We start from the raw sequence: 25,535 nt of genomic DNA, 5'->3' as shown, positions 1-25,535 counted from the left end.
GAAGATCTGCAAAGAGGAGTGGGACAAAATCCCTCCTGAGATGTGTGCAAACCTGGTGGCCAACTACAAGAAACGTCTGACCTCTGTGATTGCCAACAAGGGTTTTTAAACCAAGTACTAAGTCATGTTTTGCAGAGGGGTCAAATACTTATTTCCCTCATTAAAATGCAAATCAATTTATAACATTTTTGATGTGCGTTTTTCTGGATTTTTTTGTTGTTATTCTGTCTCTCACTGTTCAAATAAATCTACCATTAAAGTTATAGACTGATCATTTCTTTGTCAGTGGGTAAACATACAAAATCAGCAGGGGATCAAATACTTTTTTCCCTCACTGTATATATACATATATCTCTCTATATCTATCTATCTATCTCTCTCTCTATATATATATACATATCTCTCTCTCTCTCTCTCTCTCTCTATATATCGATATATATCTCTATCTTTATATCTCTCTATATGTATATCTATAGATATATCTATATCTACATCCATCTCTCTATATCTATCTCTCTCTCTCTATATATATATATACACATTCTCTCTCTCGCTATATATATATATATATATATATATATATATATATCTCTCTCTCTCTCTATATATATATATCTATATATATATCTGTCTATATCTCTCTCTCTCTCTCTCTCTCTATATATATATATCTCTATCTATATCTCTCTCTATATCTATCTCTCTCTCTCTCTCTATATATATATCTATATATACATATATCTCTCTATATCTATCTATCTATCTCTCTCTCTATATATATACATATCTCTCTCTCTCTCTCTCTCTATATATCGATATATATCTCTATCTTTATATCTCTCTATATGTATATCTATAGATATATCTATATCTACATCCATCTCTCTATATCTATCTCTCTCTCTCTATATATATATATACACATTCTCTCTCTCGCTATATATATATATATATATATATATATATATATATATATATATATATATATATATATATATATATATATATATATATATATATATATATATATCTCTGAAGTCTACCCACCCACAAAATCCAAGGTTATATGGTCTGAACTTTGATGCCTTACTCATACTATTGTGTAGTTTTGTGGGGGGTTTTTTTTTTTTACATTTATTTTTCATGTAGTAATTCTACAGTGTTTATTAGGGAGATAATAAATGCATGTGACCTGCACCTTTAATCCTTTTAAATTAATTTATATTAGTTTATATGCAAAGAGCAAATCAGCTTTTTGGTGATGTTAAGCTTATCCTTGTTGCGGACTTCAAATATTAGATACAATATCAGGGTTTTAAATAGAAATGTTAACTGTAAAACGTTTTTTGACACTTAAAAATACAGAGCATTTATTTCAATACAACAATCTTTTTTTCTTAAATGCCAAGAGTAATAATACACATTTGACTACACATAAAAAACACACTTGTATGTTTGCATGCACATGCAAATCTATCACACACGTGAAACACAGGTTAATCAGACAATATTGAGAGATGACACTCCATGACCAGCTGTATTTTATATTTCAGGAGCAAGTTTTTTTTTTTTTTTACAACTTGAAATAAAAGAGCAATGAAGGAGCAATGAGAAAGAGACGATGCACAGCTCAGTAGTTTCTTCTAAATGCAGCAATCTTTTTAAAGTAGCAAAGACATCATTTGAATTTCTCAGTAATATTGATGCAGCATAAAAAGTGAGATTACAGTACATCAGAACCCAATAAAACCCACATAACAGCCCAGTTCATAATCTGAATGTCATATACAAATAATCCAGGTGTCTTGACAAAACTGCTCTGGTGTTTGGGATCCTGTGACCGAACCGGACGTCAGTCTTATTTTACCTTCAGAATAAAGCCTTTGCAATTTTATACCATATGATTCATTTTCAGAGATTGAATGAATGAATGAATGAATGAGTGGAAGAATAAATAGACTGATACAGATCAATCACAGGTGATGACAAATAAACTGGAATCTAGTTCTTGGGCCCTTAAATTATTCTAGAACATAAAAATTTCAAATTTGAGATATGACATTTCAGTCAACAATTGTGCTGTTTACTTAATTAACTAAAACTTCAGGGGATCCTCTATTACGGACAAAAACAAACCACAACTTGAATAAGAGATGATTGGGGCCCTTAATATAACAGAACTACATTACACACATACATACAAAAAGCATGCAAAGTTAGCCAAATGTCCCATTCATGTAACCACCATAATAAACTGTAACCAGGGTTTGTCTGAATATTTTATTAACATACAGTGTATTTATGGTTTTACCATACCTCTGACTAATAATTTAAAAAATCACCATACACATTCACATTGAATAAATGCATACACACCAGACAGCTTCAAGTCCTTGCCATGAATTTTGCAGAGTGAAAACAAAAATCAAATGCCAAAAAATGCTACTGCATTACAACAAAGTATAGCACGTTTATTTATAATGTATTGAGTTTGAATCTCAATACACTGATTAAGTTCTTTAAAATCGAGTCCCTTCATTAAGATACTCATCACTCACTTAAGTTTTCAGCCCAGGATTGGGGGGAAGGGGTGTGTGTGTGTGAATATTTGTGCGATTAAGTGTAAATGTAGTGCAGTTTAATGCGTCACCAAGTAAAATATCTACACATACAGCTGCGTACACACTTGCTGGTATAGGAGCGTACGGGTACGGGCTGTTCAGTGTATTGAAAAGTTGAAGTCATCAAGTTGTTTCACCCTTAAATTAGGAATTTACTGAAAATATGAGTATGAGCACAATCATACAGCATTCCTCACATTATAGCATTCCACTTAAAGACTTGTATTAAACATAGAAAGAAATGCCATTATACTGCACAATAGCACCTCATGTAGCCTGATGGATGCTCAGTTAAGATAAACCACAAAGGCTAATTCTCTTCAGTTAATCGCAACATGCTGTTTTATTTCAGACATCTTTATGAAAGCAATTCGTAAGAGCAACGTTTAGAAAAGCCCTGTTATAGTTTTGGGCATGATGGGATGCTCTGTTTTATTTGTGAGCAGAACTTATCTGGTACCTCAGACCAGTTAGTTTATTTAAATGTTCTCAAAACCTGACTCAGCACAAAATGTGCCTCCTTTTGGATCACAGAATATGCAAAGACGAGCAGCTACCGGTAGCGTAAATTCTCTGTAGGCAATTCCAGCCTAAAAGCGGTTGATAGCACCTAAACCTAGTGTACGTCACATTAAGAGACATTCGAGAACTTGACGTTTGAACTCAATTCTCATCTCCAGTTGTAGTAAAGATAGAATGATATAAAGGTTAAGTTGGCAGTCAAGCTGGTGACCAAAAGACCCGGCCATATGGACCTGCCCAAAAAACCTGCATATAAAAAATTGGGATCAATGAGTCGACAAATTTGGACGGAACAAGCATTTGAGTTAATTGTCAGTAAAATAGAATTGGACCAGTTATTACAGCCACTAGGATTCAGCTCCAGGACTTGGTTCTTACCTTTCAGTTTGGATTTGCTGTCATTTTCGTTCCCTGTGGTTGTGTCCACATGGCAGTTGGATGACTCTGAAGAGCTGCTCATTTTGTTCTCTGCATGTTCAAAGACACTGCCTTCCTCAAACCGTGAACCCAAGTCTGAAATGACAAAATTGCACAACTTCAACATGGAAACAAGGATTTAACAAGCTACATTTAACAATTATTTTCTCCAATATAAGAAGGGGGGGTTCCCCGTTTTCTCAGTCATTTGGTCAACTGGCAATTCCCATCCACCAACCAGCTTCTTCCCATCTTACAACAGCTACCAACAGGGGAAAGTGAAGGATAACTATGCGCTTCCTCTAAGTCACGTGAAGCCAGCCAACCACATATTTTCAAATCGCTACACAGGGCAGAGTAGTACACTAAAGAAATTGCCAACTACCCTGTTCCACAGACAGTGCCGTGACAAAGTATTTGCCCCCAGTATTTGTGTAGCTCATACTAAACAGTTTTAGATCTTCAAATGAAATACAACATAAAACAAAGGCAAGTAGTACTGTGCCGAGCTTTTTTTTTCCATTTGGAATTATTGGTTCTCACTGTGGTCCTTTGGAATCCCAGAGACTTTGAAATAGCTTTTTAAACCTTCCCAGACTGATGTATTTCAATCACTTTCTTCCTCATCATTTCTGGAATTTCTTTCAACTTTGGCATAGTGTGTTACTGAGTAAGACCTTTTAACCAACTTCATGCTGTTGAAAAAGTTCTAAATAAGTGTTGATTTGATTGAACAGGGTTTGCAGTAATCAGACCTGGTTGCGTTTAGTTCAGCTGAACACCATTATGAATGCAGTTTCATAGATTTGGGGAGCAAATACATTTTCACATAGGTCCAGTTGGTATCGGATAATATTTTTGTTCAATAAATAACGATTTAAAAAATTTAGGTTGCCTATGTTTTATCTTAGATTTTGTCTTAATTTCTGAAACAGTTTAGTAGGAGATATACACAAAAACAGAAGAAATCAGGATACTTTTTCACACCACTGTAGATGGCCTCACAGATGCACATGATTGGCTAGAGTCACTGTGATTGACAGAGGAGAAAGGATATGCCATCCCTCCCACCCAGAGAGCACAACCAATTTTGCCCCCTTGGCTCCCAGCCACATATGACCATGGAACGGAATTAATTATTATTATAATTATTTTTTTAATCCAAACTCAAATCCATTCATACATCACACTCTTCTGGATGGAATAAAACAGCATAAGATGAAATACATTACATCCATGAGACATACTTTTTGTGAAAGGGGGATGCCTACTTTTTTTAATTTAAATATTCTCTTTTATATTGTGCTGACAAAAATTACACCATGCCTGTGTAGTAAAGAGACTTTTGAACATATATAAAAACACTACAATTGATTAGAATTCGAATTATTTCAATGGGTTAAGCAAATGTACTACAGCACTTAGCTCTTAAAAATAAGCTTCCTATAACAACTATAACGTCTATGTACCATGATTGTGTGAGGGGACGTGAGGAACATCAGGCATGACAGCTCTACTGTTGAAGTAGTTCAGTTCTGTCAAACATGGCGGCGGAGGTGAAAGACTCCTGGATTCTAGAGGAGGGGAGAAAAGCTGCAGCTTCTGCCCACTGATGTTGAGTCGCGCTGGACTGATAAGTGGCCGCCTCTGCCTGGCTGAGCTGGAGGAGGACGTGACCGAACCTGCCACAGACGGTGTGGGGGAGGGAGCAGGGGAAGAGGGACGACTTCCTGACTTCAGAGAGAAATAATCTAAACAAACCAAAAATAAAAATTGGGTCAAAACATTTTACAGTACCAATTTTCTACAGACAATGTATTTCATGTTGGTCATTTTCTTGCAATGCTCATAACTAGTCCATCACTGCTGGCTACCTGAAGGCGGAGAGTCTTTGCACTGTGATGACGGCCTACTCCCACTGAACAGGAACCCAGAGTCTACAGCCAAAATAAACAAAACATCAAACCAAATAAATCAACATAAATTTTCCACAGATACTGATCATGATGTGCTTCAATGCTTCGTTTGGGTTATTTTGAAAGAAACAGGAGCTCAACTGGCAAACATGCTCAATTTTTCTAGCATGACATGAATGCATGTTATTGTTTCTTTAGAGCCTGTAAAACCCTGGAACAAGATACATGAGACAAATGTAGTTCAAGAGCAAGCTGGTGTGTTAATGGAGAATGCAGCTCTTCAATGGGTCACCACAGCTGCATTAAGGCTGTGAAACCAATCTGCTCCAACACCTGGAGACTTGCAAATCAACACCAGAGCATGAATTCTCTCAGCATAGCGAGTAGTGGAGCAGAACCGTCTGAATACATCCATAATACCGTACAGACCTCGTGCAGCTAAAAGTGTTTGCACTACTCCCTTAATAAAAGGAAACATTGGTGCCATCCCAAACCTATATTTTATACCAACTCCTCCCAGATTCTTCCGTTGTGAGTGCTCATTCCAGAAATCTCTACCTCCACTCACAAAGGTGCCAGCAGTGCCTCAAACATATACTACAGCAGCCATGCAAAACCCCATCAACATGGCTGGAGACAGACTGGGGAGAGGCAGATGATGATAGAGAGGAAAAAGAAAAGAAAAAAGGCTTGTTAAGGGGGTTAAATCACCTTGTACATTGTCAAGGCAGTCTGAAATTAGATGAGCGATACAGAAACCTGTGGCTGGAAGTTATACTTCGACCAAACCACGTTTATACCAGTTAGCTCATAAATATATACCTTCACACTTCAAAAGGTATAACAAGTGCAATTTGGGTATGCTGACACTTTAGCTTCCTCCCGTACAGTTTTAATCATACTGGGTCATGAACAGGTAAATGTAATATTACTGTAACTAATTCTTGAGGTGAGTGAATTTTTGAGGGGTTTTTTTCCCTCTCTTTTTCCCCTGTATTCTGTATAATAGTATGTACTGTATTCACTTTATTACAGTGAGTTCATGTTAATTGACTGCATTTATTGTAGCTTTTTGTTGATCATCTATTATACTACATTTAGTTCCGGTGCAATTTATTTATTTATTTAAATTGGTGAAGCGGCATTCCAAGAGTGCTTATATTTCCCAATAAACGCACTATATCCACACTATATATTTGACTTAAAATATGAAACTTGTCAGATTGTAACGGAAGCACCTTTAATAGAAATGTACAACTCGATGTACAACGCAGCTAGCCAATATGCTGTAAATTGAGTATGGCTTCTTTGTAGGGCTGCACGATTATGGCCAATATGATAATCCCGATTATTTTGATCAATATTGAGATCTCGATTATTTATCACGATTATTAATTGATTTTAGTGACAACATATTTTTATTGCACTTTCACATTTATTAATTTTTCTCATGCCACAATATAACACAAGTAGGCATGAGAAAACTTGAGCTGGTCAATTATGACAGAATTTAGGAACATAGGGTGAGCCATGACAAATTAATTTACCTTCTAATAAACTAAATTTAATATTTTCAGTTAATCTTACAGACTGTATTCAAAAAACAACCGTTAACCTGTTCCACCTTGTAAACAAATACAATAAACATCAGTGTTCAGTGTTTGAAGTCTGCTCCTCTTAAATATATTTAAAGCTATAGACTATTAGACATTTTCCACGGCCATGGTTCTGGGCTGGAGTCAGTTCTCCATCCGCTCTGTCTATATTGTGTATATATCTGAATAATCTCTGAAAAATATCTGACTTCATTTACCCATCAGACGGGAAGCGCTTGTTTAATGGTGTTCATTACTGAAGCACGATCAGGATTTTTACAGCCGATACCGATCCAGATACCAATCTTTTTTTGTTTAAGCTTTAATCAGGAAGTCTATTATAAACAGTTAAATGTAAGATCTCTGCTCATGATCACTGTTAACTGAGTTAAAATAATAGCAGATACTGTTGAGATACTGTTGGTTAATTGATAAATAAACAAGCATAAAATATTTATTTTTAAATATCTTAAAAACAATAGAGACTCCTAATTAAAAGTAGACTAATACAAAAATTATCCATATTAGGAAAAAGGCTAATAGCTTTCTAAGGAAATAGCTTACTAAGCTTAATGTCAAATTGTTATTAAAATAATACAAAATGACGTCATCCCTGCGCCGCTCTATGGTGATTGGCTGTATGCGCTTGATTAGATTGCAAGCTGAGTTTTCTATGAGCGGAGGACGAACTTTAAACGTTAATATCGCAGTCGATCATGTTCAGTCAAAATCGTAATCGCGATCGATATACAATTAATTGTGCAGCTCTACTTCTTTGGTATCTATTTCCTCTAGCGGATCAAAAATAAGCAGAATTTTATTGCTTAATTAAAACCAAATTACAATCTAATTAAGAGATAACTGGGACTCTTAATACAGCGGACTCAACATTACATACAAAAGTTTTTTTCCTCCCTTACAAAAAGCACAGGTTCTGACATGTTCTTAATACCTTTAAAAAATAAAAATAAAAGTTGATTTGATGGCTCATTTTTCAAATGATTATTTCAAATGAATAAATAAGATTTGTATTAATAAGATTTAATGTCATTTTTGAATGATTTCACATTACTAATAATTAGCAAAAAAAAAACCCTGACTCCAACGATCCAACTCAAATAAATAATTACACCACTGCCAATTAAAGACCATACCAAACATGTCCTATCCAATCATGAATTAAAAGCTCCGTGAGCCAAAGTGCCAAACACTAGCTGCTGTTCGAACACACCTGCTTGGCCTGTTTCTGATTACAGGCGACTGCAGTTCACCACGCTCTCATCTGAGGATCCCAACATGAAACAAACCATACTCTATCCACTAAGGCATAACAATTATTTCAGTACCACTCCCTAGGAATAACTCTATCCCTGGATTTGAACGCCTTCAAAAAGTCTCAGTGAGCTACATGGCTTTCTTGCTCATGAGAAAGCGCAATCATTTGCAGTTGGGCAGAAAATTGCAAACAGAAGCCTTCAAACAGTGCAAGATGAAGAAAGAAGTTTCTCTTCAACAACATGCAACAACAGATTAAGTGACTTCCTGTAACCTGACACATGTTACCGATGGAAAAATCCTATTATGATAAAGGTAACCATTTTTCTCAACGTAGATGCTTTGGCAGATGGCAAAATTCCTGTTAGAGGTGCGGCCACACCTGAAGTGACGAGTGAAGCAAGTTCCCTGTTCCGTTGTAACAGGCATTGGCCCGTATCCTTCCCATCAGCCCTTCACAGGTTCTGCATGACAGCACATTCACAGATTCCTTTCACAGTTTGGCCCAGAGCCTGAGGCTCATATACATGCAGGACAAAAATCTCCTCTATGGACTACTTTCTGTCACATGCTCTCTGCTTCTGGTAATGAAAAAGAAATGCAGTTTCTCTAGCACAACAGATACTACTTTTATTTTATGACTGAGTAGGAACAACAAGCAAGTGCATGATATTAGTATCATTAGTACTATTTATTGGCTTAAATGCAATGCCACTTGGAGGAGGCACACGTTTTGACAAACTACAAGGCTAGTAAATAACCTATTATAATCAGTGTCATCAAGCTTAACTATTTTTGGTTTGTGTTTAAAAAAAATAAATAAAAAAATCCGCCCATTTTCTACTTGCTCTCTATTTTTCTTTCAGTCAACATGAAAGAAATGTAAAATGAAGCATGTAACATTTTATAACACGTTTCATGATAAGTTTTCATGCTAACGTCATTTCATGCAGCCGACATTTGTATTTAGAAAAATAAACAAATAAAATTAAATAAATAAACAAACAGATGATGGTGCTGGCAGGTACGATTACAACTCAAAGAAACAACTATCAGTCATTAAACAGCCAAACAAATTAGTTGAACAGATCCAAAATGATTAAATGGTGTTATATGGTGAAACATTTAGGACCTTTTTAAAAAACACAAAAAAAAGAACTCTGTATAACAGTTCTGCAGTTAAAAAATCTCCCATTTTAACATGTATTTCAAAACCCCAGACCACTAGTCTACTCTTACAACAGATTGACTCATGGTGGCCAACATGTAGTGCAGCTGACACTCAGGAGACACAAGAGCAGTGCACACAAACACAGGTCAACAAATAAATATTGATGAACACTAGTAGACTATTTATTAGGGGTATAAACGATGCATTGTGACAATGCATTGCAATGCAAAAATGTGACTATGTGCATCATGGGAACATACAAGTAAATCAGTAAATGCTGAGTAAATCAGCATTCTATTAATTATGCATCTAACGCAATTACATAGTTTGAACAACAGGGGTCCCAATCTGTGCAATCCATAGAGTTAAAATATATGGAGTGCACACTGGTCACATGATTGCATTATTTTGTGGGAGAGCCTGCACCTCTGCAGTCTACAGTGCCTGAGAGAGTGACCGTGGAAGTCTGCCATTTTAGCCGACTTTGGAGCTCTATTTCTGGTTAAAATGAAGTGCCCCAAGCACTGCTACAGAGCTCATTATGTTTCAATTGATCATTTTCCCCAGGTCAGAGACTGAGTTTATGCAACCATATTTTTGGGAGAATTTAGAAGTATATTTACGTTTAAGATATGGTGAACCCGTAGCAATTTTTCAGTCATTTAATGTTATACACACAAAAACTAACTGTTTTCCATTGTTTATGATTCAGAAATAAAAAAGGAGTCTTTTCAGTTATAGTTATTCTTCATTCAAATTTTCAAAATATTCTGAGAACCAAAAAATCGTATCCTGAAGCCAGTATCGTGAATCGAATCGTATTGTTACACCTCTACTGTTTATGAATATTAATGAACAGGGTCAAAACAGGCTGGAGAAGCAGAGAAAGGTAAACTATATTAAACAATTATTTATTAAGAACAATAATTAAAAATATTTCAGAATAAAAATCCCTTAAAATGCGTTTCATTAATAATACACTCAGGAATAATGCCTAAACACTGGAAAATAAGATATAGATATGAGATGAGAGAGAGAGAGAGAGAGAGAGAGAGAGAGAGAGAGAGGACACAAACAGAAGACAGTCTGACCTTGCCTGGCGAGCGATGGCATGGTGCCCAATGAAAGGGCTCTGTTGAGACGACCTGGCAGTGAGGAGGGCGATGCTCGACGGGTTTTCTGGCTTTGCTGGTGAGCAAGGAGCTGTGCCAGGTTGGGAGGAGGAGTGGGGATGAAAGCAGACGATCCAGACACCATCGGGGACTGACCACTGCAGTACATCCCAAAAGAACTGCCAGACAGATACCTGAAACAAACGAGCGGATGAGTACTGACGCCGTCTGTCACACGTCTTGGAATCAACACACGGATGGAATCCAAGTCAGGCATCCGAAAACGCATAACGGATCATTCATGTACAGGCATTTTATAAAAATGGCTCATAAAACTTGAAATCAGGACACTGAGAAAGTCAACTGTATATAGAGGGGCATGATTACGCCTCATCTTTACGCCAAAGCCCCTTTTAGATGTTCACATGCTTCACGATGATCGGCTCTCTGTCCGTTATGAAAACGTCAATCTTCAATATCAGCAAACTTCTTTGTAGGCTGTTTTCATACCTCATAAAAAGTGTCCAAGACAAAACTCAGAAAATACACACTTCCCATTTTACAGTGCTTTATTTATAACAGCAGTAAAACATACAAGAGTAGTGCTTAAGCAAAAAAAATGGAACAAATATTTATAACATGCTTCTTCACAATGTCTTGAAACACAAACACATAATAGAATAGTTAATAATTAAGAATAGAAAGAAAAGGGCACACGTTCATCTTGGGCATTTCTTCACATTACACGAAAACCACTTGAACGTTTATGTCTCAGTGACCAACTGTTTCACATCTTTTTTTTTGTCTATACACAGACCTAACTCTAAACGCTTCTGTCAATATTTCAATTTATTTTCAAATAGATGAAAAATAGCACCTCTACAGCAACTTCAACTCACCAATAAACCATTCAAAATAAAGGACACAACATTCAATTCCATTTTAAATTCAAATTTCCTGCACATTTTTCCCGTTTACCCAATAAAAGACTTTAGATTACAGAATTAACAACTGAAAAATTCATCTTTATTCCAATATATAGGTCATATGCTGTTTACTCGTCCACTAACAACCTGACAACTACCAAAATCAATACTGGTCATAAGTATTTGTGTCCATGTAAGCACACTCTGTCATTAAAGTAAAGTCTCAGTGTAATGTGTTATAATCACCAATTCCATATACTTATTTGGTTAGTCACCCAGATTATACTGATTATGGAAAAACGTTAATCATAACTAAGTGTGAGCGCAAAAATACAAATGGTTTACATACAATAACTACAAACCAGTCCGGCACAATATAACTATAAAAAATGTGGACCTAAATCACATTACTTGGTAGCAAAAGAGTAAAAACTTCACAATCATCAGTCATTCACTAAAGGCTTTAACAAGCTAAATGAAACATTTGGCTGTATTTCAAGTTCAATACAGAAAGGATGGAACTATTGAATGTGTAAAATGTCCATTCGTGTCTTACAGCTCTTAGACACGAGTAAGGAGTCACATTAACAACAATACAAGGACGTCAGAGTGTAATGTAGCAGTTATAAACTGAATACAATAAACAATACTTTCAGGACGCTTTTCTCACAAGGGCTGTATGAAGTAAGAGATTTTACAAATAATACCCATGTTATATTGATAATGTAATTATTATTGTAATTTCTCATGTATAAAGACTCACATATAAATATATATATATATATATATAAATAATGTTCACATGAAATATGAACAGGGAATAACGCGAACATCACCCCGGTCACAAATAGGAGTGTTACGCATTGAAATATTCATGGTATAGCAACCTAAACTAAAAATATCACGGTTTCATGGTATCACAGAATTAATCAAAAACACACAAGATTTATTCCGAATTCTTTGTACAAAAGTCTCTTTGGGCCCATTCACACCTGGCATTAACACGCATCCAGACTGGTCCGGTTGTAAGCGCACAGCACAGAGTACAGGTGTGAACGAATGTGGTCCAATGTGTTTTGGAAACTCATCGTAATCAAATTACTCAAATCACCTTTGGAAGTGAATCAAAAAACATGTGTAGTGTGAACGCAAATGGGTCACGATGGGTCCCACCAATAAAAGGACTAGATAATACATAATCATTGTGAGACTGTTTGGAAATCATGTTGAACTTTAGAGTTCTCCACTGCTAAGCTAATGATGAATGCCCCATGAATGATTCTCTGCCACCAAACTGCACTTCTACAGGGCGTCCTAAAAGTCTCCATACATAGGGGAATTAACATTTCTTTATAGCAAAATGTCTTCCATACTTAGTTTATTCATATTATAAATTTGTATCAGATAGCCTTTAGGAATGCTTTTGACAAAAGAAGACTGTATTGAAATCATTCTCAAGGCTGTCTCCTTCTGTCGAGCCACACACGATTTTAAGGAGATACTAGAGATCCTGATCCTTTCTGCTCTCTGGACCTGCCTGATCCGTTCAGATGCCCTACCTCTGAATGGAGCTCTCATCTACTCCAATTCCAGATGGACACACTCACTGTGGTTGCTGGGACTACGGTTGCTTCTAAGGCCAAACAGACTTCATATTAAACCATAATGAACTTTTCTTTAATTTTACATTATCCGTTGTTACCCAGACGAGGACGGGTTCCCTTCTGAGTCTGGTTCCTCTCAAGGTTTCTTCCTCTAAACATCTTAGGGAGTTTTTCCTTGCCACCGGCTTGCTCAATTGGGATAAATTCGCACATTTAAAATCTGTATACCGTGTTTATGTTTCAGTAAAGCTGCTTTGAGACAATGTCCATTGACAAGCCGTTGAGAAGGTTGCGATGGACTTTATCAAGAAACATGGCAAGCACATCACACACGCCGCTGTTGCCAAACTAATTCAAAAAGACTGGAAGTGTTGCAGACCAATCGAGAAGTGGACTTCCACAAACATCCAGTGATGAAGGCACAACCGATGTGGTGCTGGCAAATATAGTCCCCTATGCATGGAGACTTTTGGGACACCATGTAGTATGCACTTATAGCAATGTATGGGGTGTTGTAGGCACAACAGATGATTAGCATACAATGCGATTGAAACAGGTACATGAGATGGGACATTTCTGCCTAAAAACAAACGCAGTGGTAATCTTATTTGAGCATGACCTTTTCATAAACCTTTTACATCGTCAGTATTTATCAGTGTATAACCTGAAAGACGATGTGGCTGTGAGGAAAGGTTTGAGCCAAATCTAGCTAGATGTTTGTTTATTTCTGGTCAGCAACGCCATATTCTTCTGTGCGTTTGATAGCTGTCATGTATGATGATATGAGCAGCAATGGAGGCTGCATTGTTCATAAAGTACAAAGGCAACATGTTTATATCACTAGCGGATTACACAGCCAAATGGTTTTCGGAGCAGTCCACATCCCATGTACAGAGACATCGAGGGTATTGTAGCATGATTTATCAGAGGACAGATGGAGGGGTTGAGAAATTTTTTTGGGAAGTCGCAACCGGACACAAAAAAAAAGACAATAACCATTGGAGGTGGTAAGGAACTTGATTGAGGAAAAAAGTATTTTGAAATTAACAGTGCAATAACTGTCCATGACCAACTGTGAAACCATGACACCGTAACCTAGACACAATACAGTAGACAAGGATCTTAACACATCATGGAAAGACAGAAATGTTCATATTTCTGTTTACATTGGACCATTATCGTCACAGGAACATGCAACAAATACAGAGATACAAGAGAGACAGTAATGAAGAGGCTACACAACCTACAGCAATGGTACTTTCACACTTACAATTCTTCATTTACTTTTAATAAATGAAATGTCTAATACAGGGGTGTCCAATCTTATCCGGAAAGGGCCGGTGTGGGTGCAGGATTTCATTCTATCAAAGTAGAAGCCACACCTGAGTCTATTGGAAGCCAATCTCAACTGATTCAACAGATGGGATCAGGTGTGGCTCCTGCTTGGTTGGAATGAAAAGCTGCACCCACACCTCGTAAGATTGGACAGCCCTGGTCTAATACATTAATAAAATGGGCTGTTACATTATTATGAATTCCCTTAAAGGCATATCAGTTGTATTTCTCCAATGTACAATTAATATAAAATGAATTTCCTTTCAAATACCCTGATGTTAGACATAATATCCACCAATGATACATACTGTCTTAATGAAGTCAAGTCAAGAGAAGTCTGACAATATAGAGTCAGTGTTAAAAGGTTAGAATGTGGGGAATAACAGCAGTGACAGTACTGCTAACAAGAAAAGCAGACAGAGAGGGGGAAAAAAACAAAACATTTTTACCACAAAAACCCTAGTGTATGTTATTGGACGAGACGGCTATTTGTTTTCCCAACAGTAAGAAAACACTGAGGCAAATATCTGGTGGAAGCTCTACTTAATAATGAGCAACTCCTCTATTTTTTAAACAAACCCACCCACTTGGTTTTCTATTGGCTTGCAAGTTTGGGGCTCGTAAATTCACAGGTCAGAGTTCAACTAGATAAAACTGGAGTACCTCCTGGGTCCTTTCCCCTTCAGTGAATTGGCTTATCTGCCTGGAATTTTATTCACGTTTGGTATATCTGCTTTTGCTGAGGTGTCTCCGGTATCTCTGCGGCATGGGGTCAAAAATCATAGCAGCTATGGCTAAATCGTAGATTTTGGCCATCTGCAATTATCAAAACCATATACGTAAAATGCTGAATTTACACTTAATTTCATCCAAAGCCACTGATGTGTAAGAAGCACAAAACTGAAGTTAATACTTTAAGAGTCTTGCTCAGGGTTTAAGGACTGTGACCTGACATCAGCGCTTTGGCAGTACTGGGATTTAAATGCAGATCCTTCCAGTCCTTGTAGCAAAATTTCATTTGTTCAGTGGAGGAAAAAAAAAAAAAAAGTCAATGAAGCACCTAATACTGGGCAACAATGCCTTTGAGGATTTTCTATTCCTCGTGAAATACATGAAGATTCACTCAGATATTTAAACAACAAACATATATGCAGTCCTTTTACCAAAGTCAAAAAAACATTATAGTTGGACGTCACTAGTTCAAACACACACACACACAAAAGCTGAGATGTCCATCAAAAACAGGGACACTGTCTGGGATGTTCTGCCACTTCCTTGGTTATAGCAGAGCTGCTAATGCTAATTGCTAAACTGTTTTAATTGCTTTTATTTGGTCCTCATTACCTCAGCTTCCCCACTGGTTGGGATGATTCAGAAATTCATACAGATCTGTTTTCAGGTCACCTTACGCAGGAAAACCCTCGTCATCATAAAGTTTATAGTTTAACTAGAATAAAAACACCAACTCCAGTTTCAAGTAAAAGTCAGATAGTGTTTTGAGACTAAATTACCAGCATCTTGAATATAGCTTTTTTCCTGCACACAGCAAGACAAGATACACACTAACAAAATAATTAAATGCATGCAATGATTAGTAATGTTTAGTGAAAATTCTGTATTAGTAGTGCAGTATTTTTCAAACCACTAGAAGATAAACTGACCAGCTTTCAATGAGCTTAAGCTTCAAATAAATATCAACTTTGTTCCATCAAAAATAAGTACCATATTTTCTGGACCAAAGACTTTTTTTTAACATTTAGCAAAAATATATATACAGTACGATCCAACAACGTATATAATTTTTTGCATCATCATAACGTTTTTAAAATAGAAGACATTTTTCATGAGGGTAATCAACGCTCATTAGCCTGTTAACATGGTGCTAGCTCAGAGAATCCAATAGCTGTGCTAGTGAAAACGAGCAGCATCATCGTTGTAGTGTTGAAACATACAAAATCTGTTTATAAAGTAAATATTAAAACTTGTTATAGATCACTTCTTTATAATAAAAAATGTAGTTATAGACATATTTTCCAGGCCTGAAAGAGATTAAATAATTATAAATAACAAATATATGTGTAGTAAAAGCTTTAGCTCAGGAAACAATACGCCAGTGAAGGACGGCAAGAATAAATACACCGAAAACAAACTGGGTGTACAAGTAGGGAAGTGCCATTTTAGTACACACATGCAGAATGTAGTATAAAATGGCAAGTGTATTAATAATCTGGAAAACATGGTCAATTTGGACACATTATAGTGATCCTGATATCTGTTTTTGCTCTAGATAGAACTTTGTCATATATTTGACACGAAAATGATTTTATGTTTAGCAAAAGGACTCTATTTTAATCGGATCTTCAAGGTCTTCTGTTGAGGTCACCCTCTAACACCTACCGCATTTAAAACCCCAACAGGATGACCACGTTTGGCTTCTGGGAGAACCTTTACTCACCGGTTCACACTGATGTTTTCCTAAAGCTACAAGATGCAAAATGACGACAGCCACAAGACGGTACTGATGGTTGCAAACATAGAGCAGGTTTACATCCATGGAGGAGAAAAGATGAGGATTACAAATGCAGTACTCCAAACAGAAGTCCTACACTGCAACCTGCACAACTATTCCTTATAAATGGCTTAGTGAAGTGTCACTGTTCGGATTCTGACCTGCGGCCTCTGGCTCTTCTCTGACCCGTGGGCTTGCGTGTGGCCACGGCTGCGGCGAATCCGACCAAGCAGCACAAGGAGGTAGCGCCGAGCTTGATTGCGCCCAGCCAGTCGGGGGTGTCCGTCTTCAGGTAGAACTCAACAGAGTACAGGCATAACACGAGGAGCCAAAGGAAAGAAGCGAAGGCGTCAATTCTCCTTAACCTTCAGCAGAAAAGAAAGGAGGAGATGCAATAAAGGTACAATACAAAAACAACATGACACACTGTGGTGAAAAAAAAATGAAAGTGCTCTTCACCTGACAGGCCCTGCCATTAGGACGCCAGTGATGCAGGTCAAAAGGCCGACGGAAGCTACGGCCATCTGATGGTTGCTTCCAGATTCCCAGATCAGCTTCACGTTCTCTACAGCCTCTTCTGAAAGAAGGCCCACCAGATCGCTCCACATCTGCCCACTTCCGGTGCTGTCATTGACCTTGGCTTCGGTGTTATTTTGGAGAGTGTGTTTGGGTGGTGCGACTCCTCCCTTCAGGATGTGAGAGCCATCAGAGGGGGAGGATAAGTCTCCAGATCCATAAACGGCCAGGGTGACCAGGAAAGCACAAGCGAGGAAAGCCAGGGCTCGCAGCATTATGAGCCAGGCAGGAGTGGAGACTGTGTAGGAGCTCTGTACCAAACAGACATGGAACTCATGAGCTGGTATGTACACTGCTGGAATGTTTATGCCTCAAGTCTGAGCGACTAAATGGGGGTTTTGTATCTTTGGATATCACATATACTCATGTAACTGTGCTACAAATTAAGCGAAACAAGTTGTGGTAACCACGAACTATAACTATTTATATGGGATAAATAAGAAATTGATCAGTAAGCTAAAACACAATTCACGACTGTTCGTCGCGTATGGATAGGTAACTCGGGGCACAAGGCGGGGGACACATCCTGTTCGGGATGCCAACCCATTGCAGGGCACAAATGCACACATTCACACACTATGGACAATTTGGAAACAACAAATCAGCCTACAACACGCATCTTTGGACTAGGGGAGGAAACCGGAGTACCCGGAGGAAATGCCCAAAGCATGTGGAGAACATGCAAACTCCGTGCACACAGAGGGATTCAAACTCCCAACCCCGGAGGTGCGAGGCAATCATACTAACCACTAAGCCACCGTACCTACCTCCAAGTAAGAATAGTACCAGTACAAATAATAAAGTAGTTTTTAAGAATAAAAAATAATAAGGATTTTAAAGTAAAGCGAATAAATAATAATAAGGATTTTAAAGTAAAGCGAATAAATAGTGAATAGTTACACTGAACGCCACACATGCTGAACACTGAGTACTGCACTGACCGTTACGAAGGCTTTGTCTGCATCTCTGCTGCGCCTGAGCTGGTGGTTAAGGAGCAGAGCCCTCAGCTGCCGGTTCTGGTGCTTGATGTAGTACTCCACTGCAGTCTGACACGGCCTGCACAACTTGTACGTCTGCTCAAGATGATGCTTGTACACCTCAATCTCTTCATCGTAATTGTCCTTCACACACACAAAAAAAAAACACGAAAGTTGTTTTTGGATTCAGACATGCTCAAAACCATAAAGTAGTTCACGCCATAAATAAATAAATAATACGAAAGACTATTTCAGATAAGAGTTAACCAGCGTTGATGGCTGACTCAGAATAGAAATAACTGAGCGTCAGTTTCAGGTAGGAGATTCTTATCAAACGCTCTGATTGATGAATCTATGCTAGAGTGAAAATCGGAACAATCAGGAGGGTAGGTGGGAAACTCAGAAATAATAAATCTTATTGACAGCATGTTTTTCCAACTAACAAAGGCAGTAACAAAGAGAGAAACTGAAACGTCTAAGGCACAATTTTGCACTCTAAGCTCTAAATCACCCAAGAGGGAGATATAGAGTACAAGTTTTAAATAAATTCATCTTTTCAAAATTTTGGTCAACATCATATACATCACTATAAGGGTCTATTAATGTTTTGATGAAAATGTAAACTATGAAGAGGAAAAGCAGAAGTTTGTCAGTCTTATAAGATTTTCTCTAACGTAGTTAAGAGTTGATGGATGTCTCGGGTCAGGTGTAATCCAATCACGATTAAGTAGAGGTCCTTTCCTCTCACTCTCTCACACACGAGAATTCACCTCGGAAAGAGTGATGAGGCAATCAACACTGACAAGACCAAGTACAAGTTCAGAATTTCTGGGAAAATTTTCAAAGGGCTCATTTGTCAACATAAGCTGATACATTTCTGGAAAGGAGGAAGACATTTTAATGACTATATTTTATCGTGAAACGCGTTGACACCATCTGAGGCGTCTGATTTAAGACTTTAGCAGAGTGAAGCGATGACAGGAGGAAGAGCTTAAATTCAACAAAAGAATCTACCGTTGGAGACGCTAACCAATCATGTCCCAGGAATGTGTTGGACACCAGGCCAGAAAAAGCTCCAGTGTGCTGCAGTCACATGTTTTGGTTGCCTGGAAACTGGTTGCCTAATTGACAAGGCTATAAAATGGTAACTAACCTAATACCGTAAAACGTATGGCTAGCTAGCTAGTTAGTTAGTTGGTGAAGTGCATTAATACAGACTAAAAGAAAAAGATAAGTATATAAAATCCAGGACAGGAGTGGACAGCGCAGCCATCGACCTCATCCTCTCCCGATAAAGTATTTGATGTAGCACATTGTGTTTGTGACCTCTAAGAAGTTGTCAATGGGGAACATTTTAGCTATGACCTACCATGAGGTTTTGGTTTTCAAAAGCTAGTAGGAAGTATTTGCTCCCTCTGCTTGTTGAACCTACTTGTCAGCTGGGCAAATATGAATAATAATTTATTTTTTTTAAACTGAGAGAATCTGCTGGTCCCAGGCGGCCAGGCTAGTAATTTCTCCAACCCTGCATCCAATAATTGGCAAGCAGCCATGTAATTGAGAAAAACTTCATTTTTTGTTCTGCACAGATCTTTTTTTTTTTTAATTAACTTTTAATTTCACTGCAGGTTATATATTGTATATAATTGTGTACGGGACAAATCAAAATCATGAATTTTAATAAAAATGCATTACTTGCCTTTGTAGTGATAATGAGTATTAATCACATATACATTATAGCACAGTGAAACTGTTTTCTTCGCATATCCCAGCACGTGAGGAAGCTGGGGTCAGAGCACAGGGTCAATCATGATACAGCGCCCCTGGAGCAGAGAGGGTTAAGGGCCTTGCCCAACAGTGGCAGCTTGGCAGTGCTGGGGCTTGAACCCCCCACCTTCTGATCAGTAACCCAGAGCCTTAACCACCAAGCCACCACTGCCCCACTGCACTCTGTTGGTCTAATTGGAAAACGCCCACCAATTTCTACTAGTATATTACCAAAACTAAGGGGGCTTTCACACTGGCAGTTTAGTCTGAAACAGAGCACGGTTTGCGGTTCAGGGAGTAAAGTATCCTGCGCGTGCATTTTAGCCGATGATGACATCATTAGTTTCCACAACACATGTGAACCATGAGTGACAGGGGATTTTGTGGGAACCCGAAGGGGTTTTTTTTTAAACCCTTTTTTTTTTAAACCCCAAAATTTAAAAAAATAAATAATTTCAGATATGGAGTCGGGAGATCTAACTACAGTCACAGCTCAGGTTTCGTATTAATTATACGCCGGGGGCACTGCTTCTATCTCAGGCATGCACTCTATACTGCATGGTTGCACATGGTCTCCCTTTAAAACATCTGTTCATTAGTGGTGAATTCATTAATCAGTGATGAAACTCTATACTGAGTTGAAAGCTTTTATACCTAATAATCTCTTTACCTCCCTCTCTCCTTCTGTCGAGCCACACATGATTTTATGGAGATGCCAGTGTTCCTGACCCTTTCTGCTCTCCGGACCTGCCTGATCCATCCTGATGCCCTACCTCTGGATGGAGCTCTGATCAACTGGAAGCTACAGCCTGGAGATTGCTTAGGATGGTACTGCTTGGACTGCAATTACCACATGCAGCTTTGCACTCAGATCTCCTTTGGTGAACAGTGGACTAGTTCAACAAACAGAATTCATGTTAAAACCATAATGAACTTTCTTTTACTTTCACACTATCCGTCGTTACCCAGATGAGGACGGGTTCCCTTCCGAGTCTGGTTGCTCTCAAGGTTTCTTCCTCATTTCATCTTAGGGAGTTTTTCCTTGCCACCGTCGCTTGCTCATTATGGATAAATTCACACACTTAAAATCTGTATCCTGTGTTGATATGTTTCTGTAAAGCTGCTTTGAGACAATGTCCATTGTTAAAAGCGCTACACAAATAAAACTGAATTGAAAAAAGTATATCCGAGACCTCCTTTCACCATATTGAACATCACATCCTGGTTTTAATTTAATAAAACAAATGTTAAAAATCCAAACCTACCTCTTCTCTCGGAGTGAATGAAGCCAGCTGCTTAATCTTCACTGTCTGGTTGTTGTTGCATTTCTTGCACAGCAGCATTTGGCAGTTTACCCACTGCAGAGTCTTGGGGGCTTCAGACACAGGAAGGCCAGCTGACACTCCGTGGTTGAGATGCTCCATATATTGCGCAGGGATTGGTTTGTTATAATCACCATTCTACAGATTTTTTTAAAAAAATGATAGAAACAGGAAAAAAATGACAGTACAGTTCAGGACCGCATTAACAAGTCATGTGCATCCATAATTGTTTTTTGAATAAGACGTTACCGCTTGGAAGCCATTGTACTGCTCGCAGTAAGGACAGTCCCAGCAGTTCCTGTTTCCATATGGAACCTCAGTGTCCTGATTACAGAACCAACAATTTACATTCACATGTGTTGGTTTCTTCCTAAAAAAAAGAAAAAACAAAACAATAACAATAAAAAAATGAAGGGAAGTATTTGGGACTATTAATGTATTTACACACAATGTTAATTATATGATAACGGAAAGATATTGACTTCTTTTTTTGTTTTAACACAGATTTAATACAACTGATGGATGACAACGCAAGACAAATCCACTCCTCTAAATGCATACATATTTGCTCCTATTTACCATGAATAGGTTTTGCATATAAATTACATGAACAGTACATACTGACACTATTGTTAAATTGTTGTAAAAATAGTCATTAACTGTTATATGTATTAAATGTACATATTTAAGGCAAGACGCTACATGTAGAACCTTTGGTAGAAATTTTGGTCACTTCAAAATTCAAAACGTTTCAGATTTTTTGGGGATAAATTACATCTGTAAAATGTTCTCTTAAACTGTAGCAACTGCAAAAAAATAATAAAATTTTTTGTCCATTCTCAACCACCAAATTATCTGAAGCTCCGCCCACTTGACACAATCACCTCCAGTGCATTCCAACTGGCCTACTATCTGTCCTAAACGGTATCCAAGATTAGATGTAGTGTGTCCCAAATCGCAGTATGTTGAAACGAGTATCGCAGAGGTACCCGGATGGTCTACTATTTCCGGTAGATTTTCGAAGTGTGGATCCGTGGACACTTCTTCAGCTAATATTTCCCACAACTCCTTTCGCGAGGGAATAGGAGGAGTTTTGGGACGGTTTGCTTCGCCGAATTCAAGGATGCATTTTAGAGAGGTGTAAATATAAATCAAGGGAATTATAAATTCAATTATATAGTATAAATTATGAAGAAAAGCTGAATTGCAACGAGGAGTCTGTTTACAGTGGCACCGTGTGTAACTAGGCAACAATGCTCTCTTCTTTTACATGACGTGTTGGTATATCCCAGTACTTGCATACTCTTTTGCTACACACTCAAAAGTATGTGTGTTTTCTTTCACCATAAAAGAGTACATACTTTTAGTGCATGGTATAAGTAGGCGAATTGGGACACAGGTCCATGTCAAATCCCTTAAAGTTACATGTATGTGTCATTATGAGACACAAGTCGATTTCCATTATAAACCACTCTAATTAAACCATATTTTAAAAAATCTCAGTTTCTAGATCCATGCATTCACGAGATGTTCATTCCTGTCCCAAATTTGACTGATATTACAGAGGAATTTCATCAAAATGATGATATATTTTAGAGTTTAGACTGAAAAATGGCACACATTTAATAACAGCGCATGTTTGGGGTTTTTTTTCTTGAATCAATAAAGAAATTATTTTTCTAACAAATTTTGACAAAGTTTAATTTTCACTTTAATTCTAACATCCAAAGACTAGATTTTTGGTTTTATTATTAAGTATGCAAATAGCTGCATATTTAATTAGATAAAGCCTGAATAAAATTTGCAGGAATAAACGTAACGTATCAACAATCAGCTGGAAAACACTGACTGTGATATCTATTGGGTTTGTTTGTTTGTTTGTTTGTTTTAATAATCCTATTCACCTGTAGTGTCAACACAAAATATTCATTTTTATAGACTCCAGAAGGAATAAAAACGGCTGGTTTATAAACGGTTCTGAGACATGTGTGAGTTTTTGAAGAAGAAAATAAAAATAGAGAAATATATAGTTTTGAAACTGCTAACGGTAACTAAGCTAGCCGGTATTACCGCTTTACATGTAAATTTCTCGATTACAGAGGCGATAAAATGTACAAAACTTAAAAAGACGCTTTATCTATAAATAATTTTGTATTATTAACAAGGAGAGAAAACAATAATTTGAGGAGAAATGCTAAAGTGTTTATATGTTTCAAGCTCGTGCACCGGGCCTGAACGTGTGAAACAGCGCGCGCGTGTGACACCATGGTACCTGTTCGTGATTTTGTAAACGAGCGCGCCGCCGGTAAGACAAGCCGCGGCCCCGACCCCGCCGTACAGCAGCTGCGGATACTGCACCAACATCTGGTTCACCAACTCCATTGCAAAATACGCTTTAGTGTACTTAACCGTGATCTTTTCCCCCCCTAGCTACACATCAGTGCGTGCACGCGCCAACAGAAGCGTGTGTCGATCAAATATATGATCACTTCCGGGTTATGAATTACGTGTCAAAATAAAAGTCCGCCATAGCTTTTGCGAGCCAATGGTTGTATATAGGTCAAGGACAAAACGGCTGTTTTATCAGAAGGTTGTTCGTCTTACATAAAAGTATTATAATGAATACATATTGCATGATAACATTGCAATGTCGGTCATCTGTGGTTTTATAAAGCTATTACAGAAAGAAAATTATAATATTAAAGATTCTGACCTTCTAAAGTGTAAACCTGTCATATTAACGATTGACAATGATAATGCAGTTCTAACACAAAACAAGAAAAATGCAACAAAGGAAGTCAAAAGTAAAAGCAGAAATTAGTTTAGTGGTATATTTCAATAATATAGTATTGTATTACGTTATGGTATAACATTATACACGATATGGCCAAAAGTATGTGGACATCTGACCTTCACACCCATATGTGGTTCTTCCCCAAACTGTTGCCACAACAGATGCCTTTGTGTGCTGTAGCATTACAATTTCCCTTCCCCGGAACTAAGAGGCCAAACCTGTTCCAGCATGACAATGTCCTTGTGCTCAAATCAAGCTCCATGAAGACATTGTTTGGCAAGGTTGGAGTGGAAGAACTCGTGTGCACAGAGACCTGACCTCACCCACAGTGTTACTGTCTGTGTAAGTTTTACATGTTCTTCCCCTATCTGTGTGGGCTTCCTCTGAGGTTCTCCGGTTCCCTTACAAGAACATACTAATAGGCTACTGTAATTTACACCCAAGTATGAATGTGTGTGTGAATGTTTGTGTTCACAGCGCCCTGTGTGGAACTGGTGGCACCTCATAGCGGCAACCTCATAGTGTTCCCGGGATAGGCTCCAGATCCACCAAAATACAGCGGTTACTTAATGAATATTATAGGTTACATTTTTCATTCCTTTGTTGGTTTGAAAACACATTCATCTTTGATCTGTCCATACATAGTCCATAAGTCATTGGTTGTGTTCCAGTATTAACAGATTGATGAAGAAATTTATGGATATTTACTGAGCACCCTAAAGAGTTATTCGGTCTGAGGAAAACCTTGAAGATTGTCTGTTTAAAAATATATATAGAACTGTTAACCATGTAAAGAATGCTTTTTATGAGTGTACAGTGGTTGTCCTGAATGAGAAGTGTCAGGCTCCTGTGTCACACTGCACCATTTACTTTCTCTTTCAACACTGATTCAGCTCATCACCAAATTTCTACAGCCTTCATATAAATAATTAGTTCTAATAGCAGAGGGAAAACAAATCTTTAAAAGACTCTCAGCCTTCCACGGTGTGAATTTGATACTCCTAACCTAAAAGGTAAATAATGTTGTAAAAGAAAGGATGCGTTACTTGAAACGTTACATACTAAATACATAATTCCACTGCATTTTCATTGGCAC

General features: G+C 37.7%; 1 protein-coding gene across 6 annotated transcripts; it reads right to left on the bottom strand.

Moving 5' to 3' along the window:
* Positions 1-1,348: 1,348 nt before the first annotated feature.
* Positions 1,349-24,134, bottom strand: tmem201 (transmembrane protein 201). Of its 6 annotated transcripts, XM_053642952.1 has the most exons (11): positions 23,918-24,134; positions 21,895-22,015; positions 21,589-21,783; positions 18,521-18,700; positions 17,463-17,830; positions 17,165-17,368; positions 10,609-10,823; positions 5,435-5,497; positions 5,030-5,311; positions 3,522-3,656; positions 1,349-3,389 (listed from the first exon to the last, which is right to left on the bottom strand). In XM_053642952.1, exons 1-11 carry the CDS (start codon positions 24,025-24,027, stop codon positions 3,292-3,294), a joined length of 1,971 nt encoding a protein of 656 aa, XP_053498927.1. In that variant the 5' UTR covers positions 24,028-24,134; the 3' UTR covers positions 1,349-3,291. The 6 variants fall into 6 exon arrangements, with proteins under 6 accessions (XP_053498927.1, XP_053498931.1, XP_053498930.1 ...); XM_053642956.1 differs by lacking the exons at positions 21,895-22,015; positions 23,918-24,134 and adding an exon at positions 20,994-21,216 and having other exon boundaries at positions 21,589-21,696; XM_053642955.1 differs by lacking the exons at positions 21,895-22,015; positions 23,918-24,134 and adding an exon at positions 20,994-21,199 and having other exon boundaries at positions 21,289-21,670.
* Between the last annotated feature and the right edge of the window lie 1,401 nt (positions 24,135-25,535).

This window comes from Ictalurus furcatus, chromosome 15 (assembly GCF_023375685.1).
Source record: "Ictalurus furcatus strain D&B chromosome 15, Billie_1.0, whole genome shotgun sequence".
NCBI lineage: Eukaryota > Metazoa > Chordata > Actinopteri > Siluriformes > Ictaluridae > Ictalurus > Ictalurus furcatus.
This window is presented reverse-complemented; position numbering and strand designations above follow the sequence as displayed.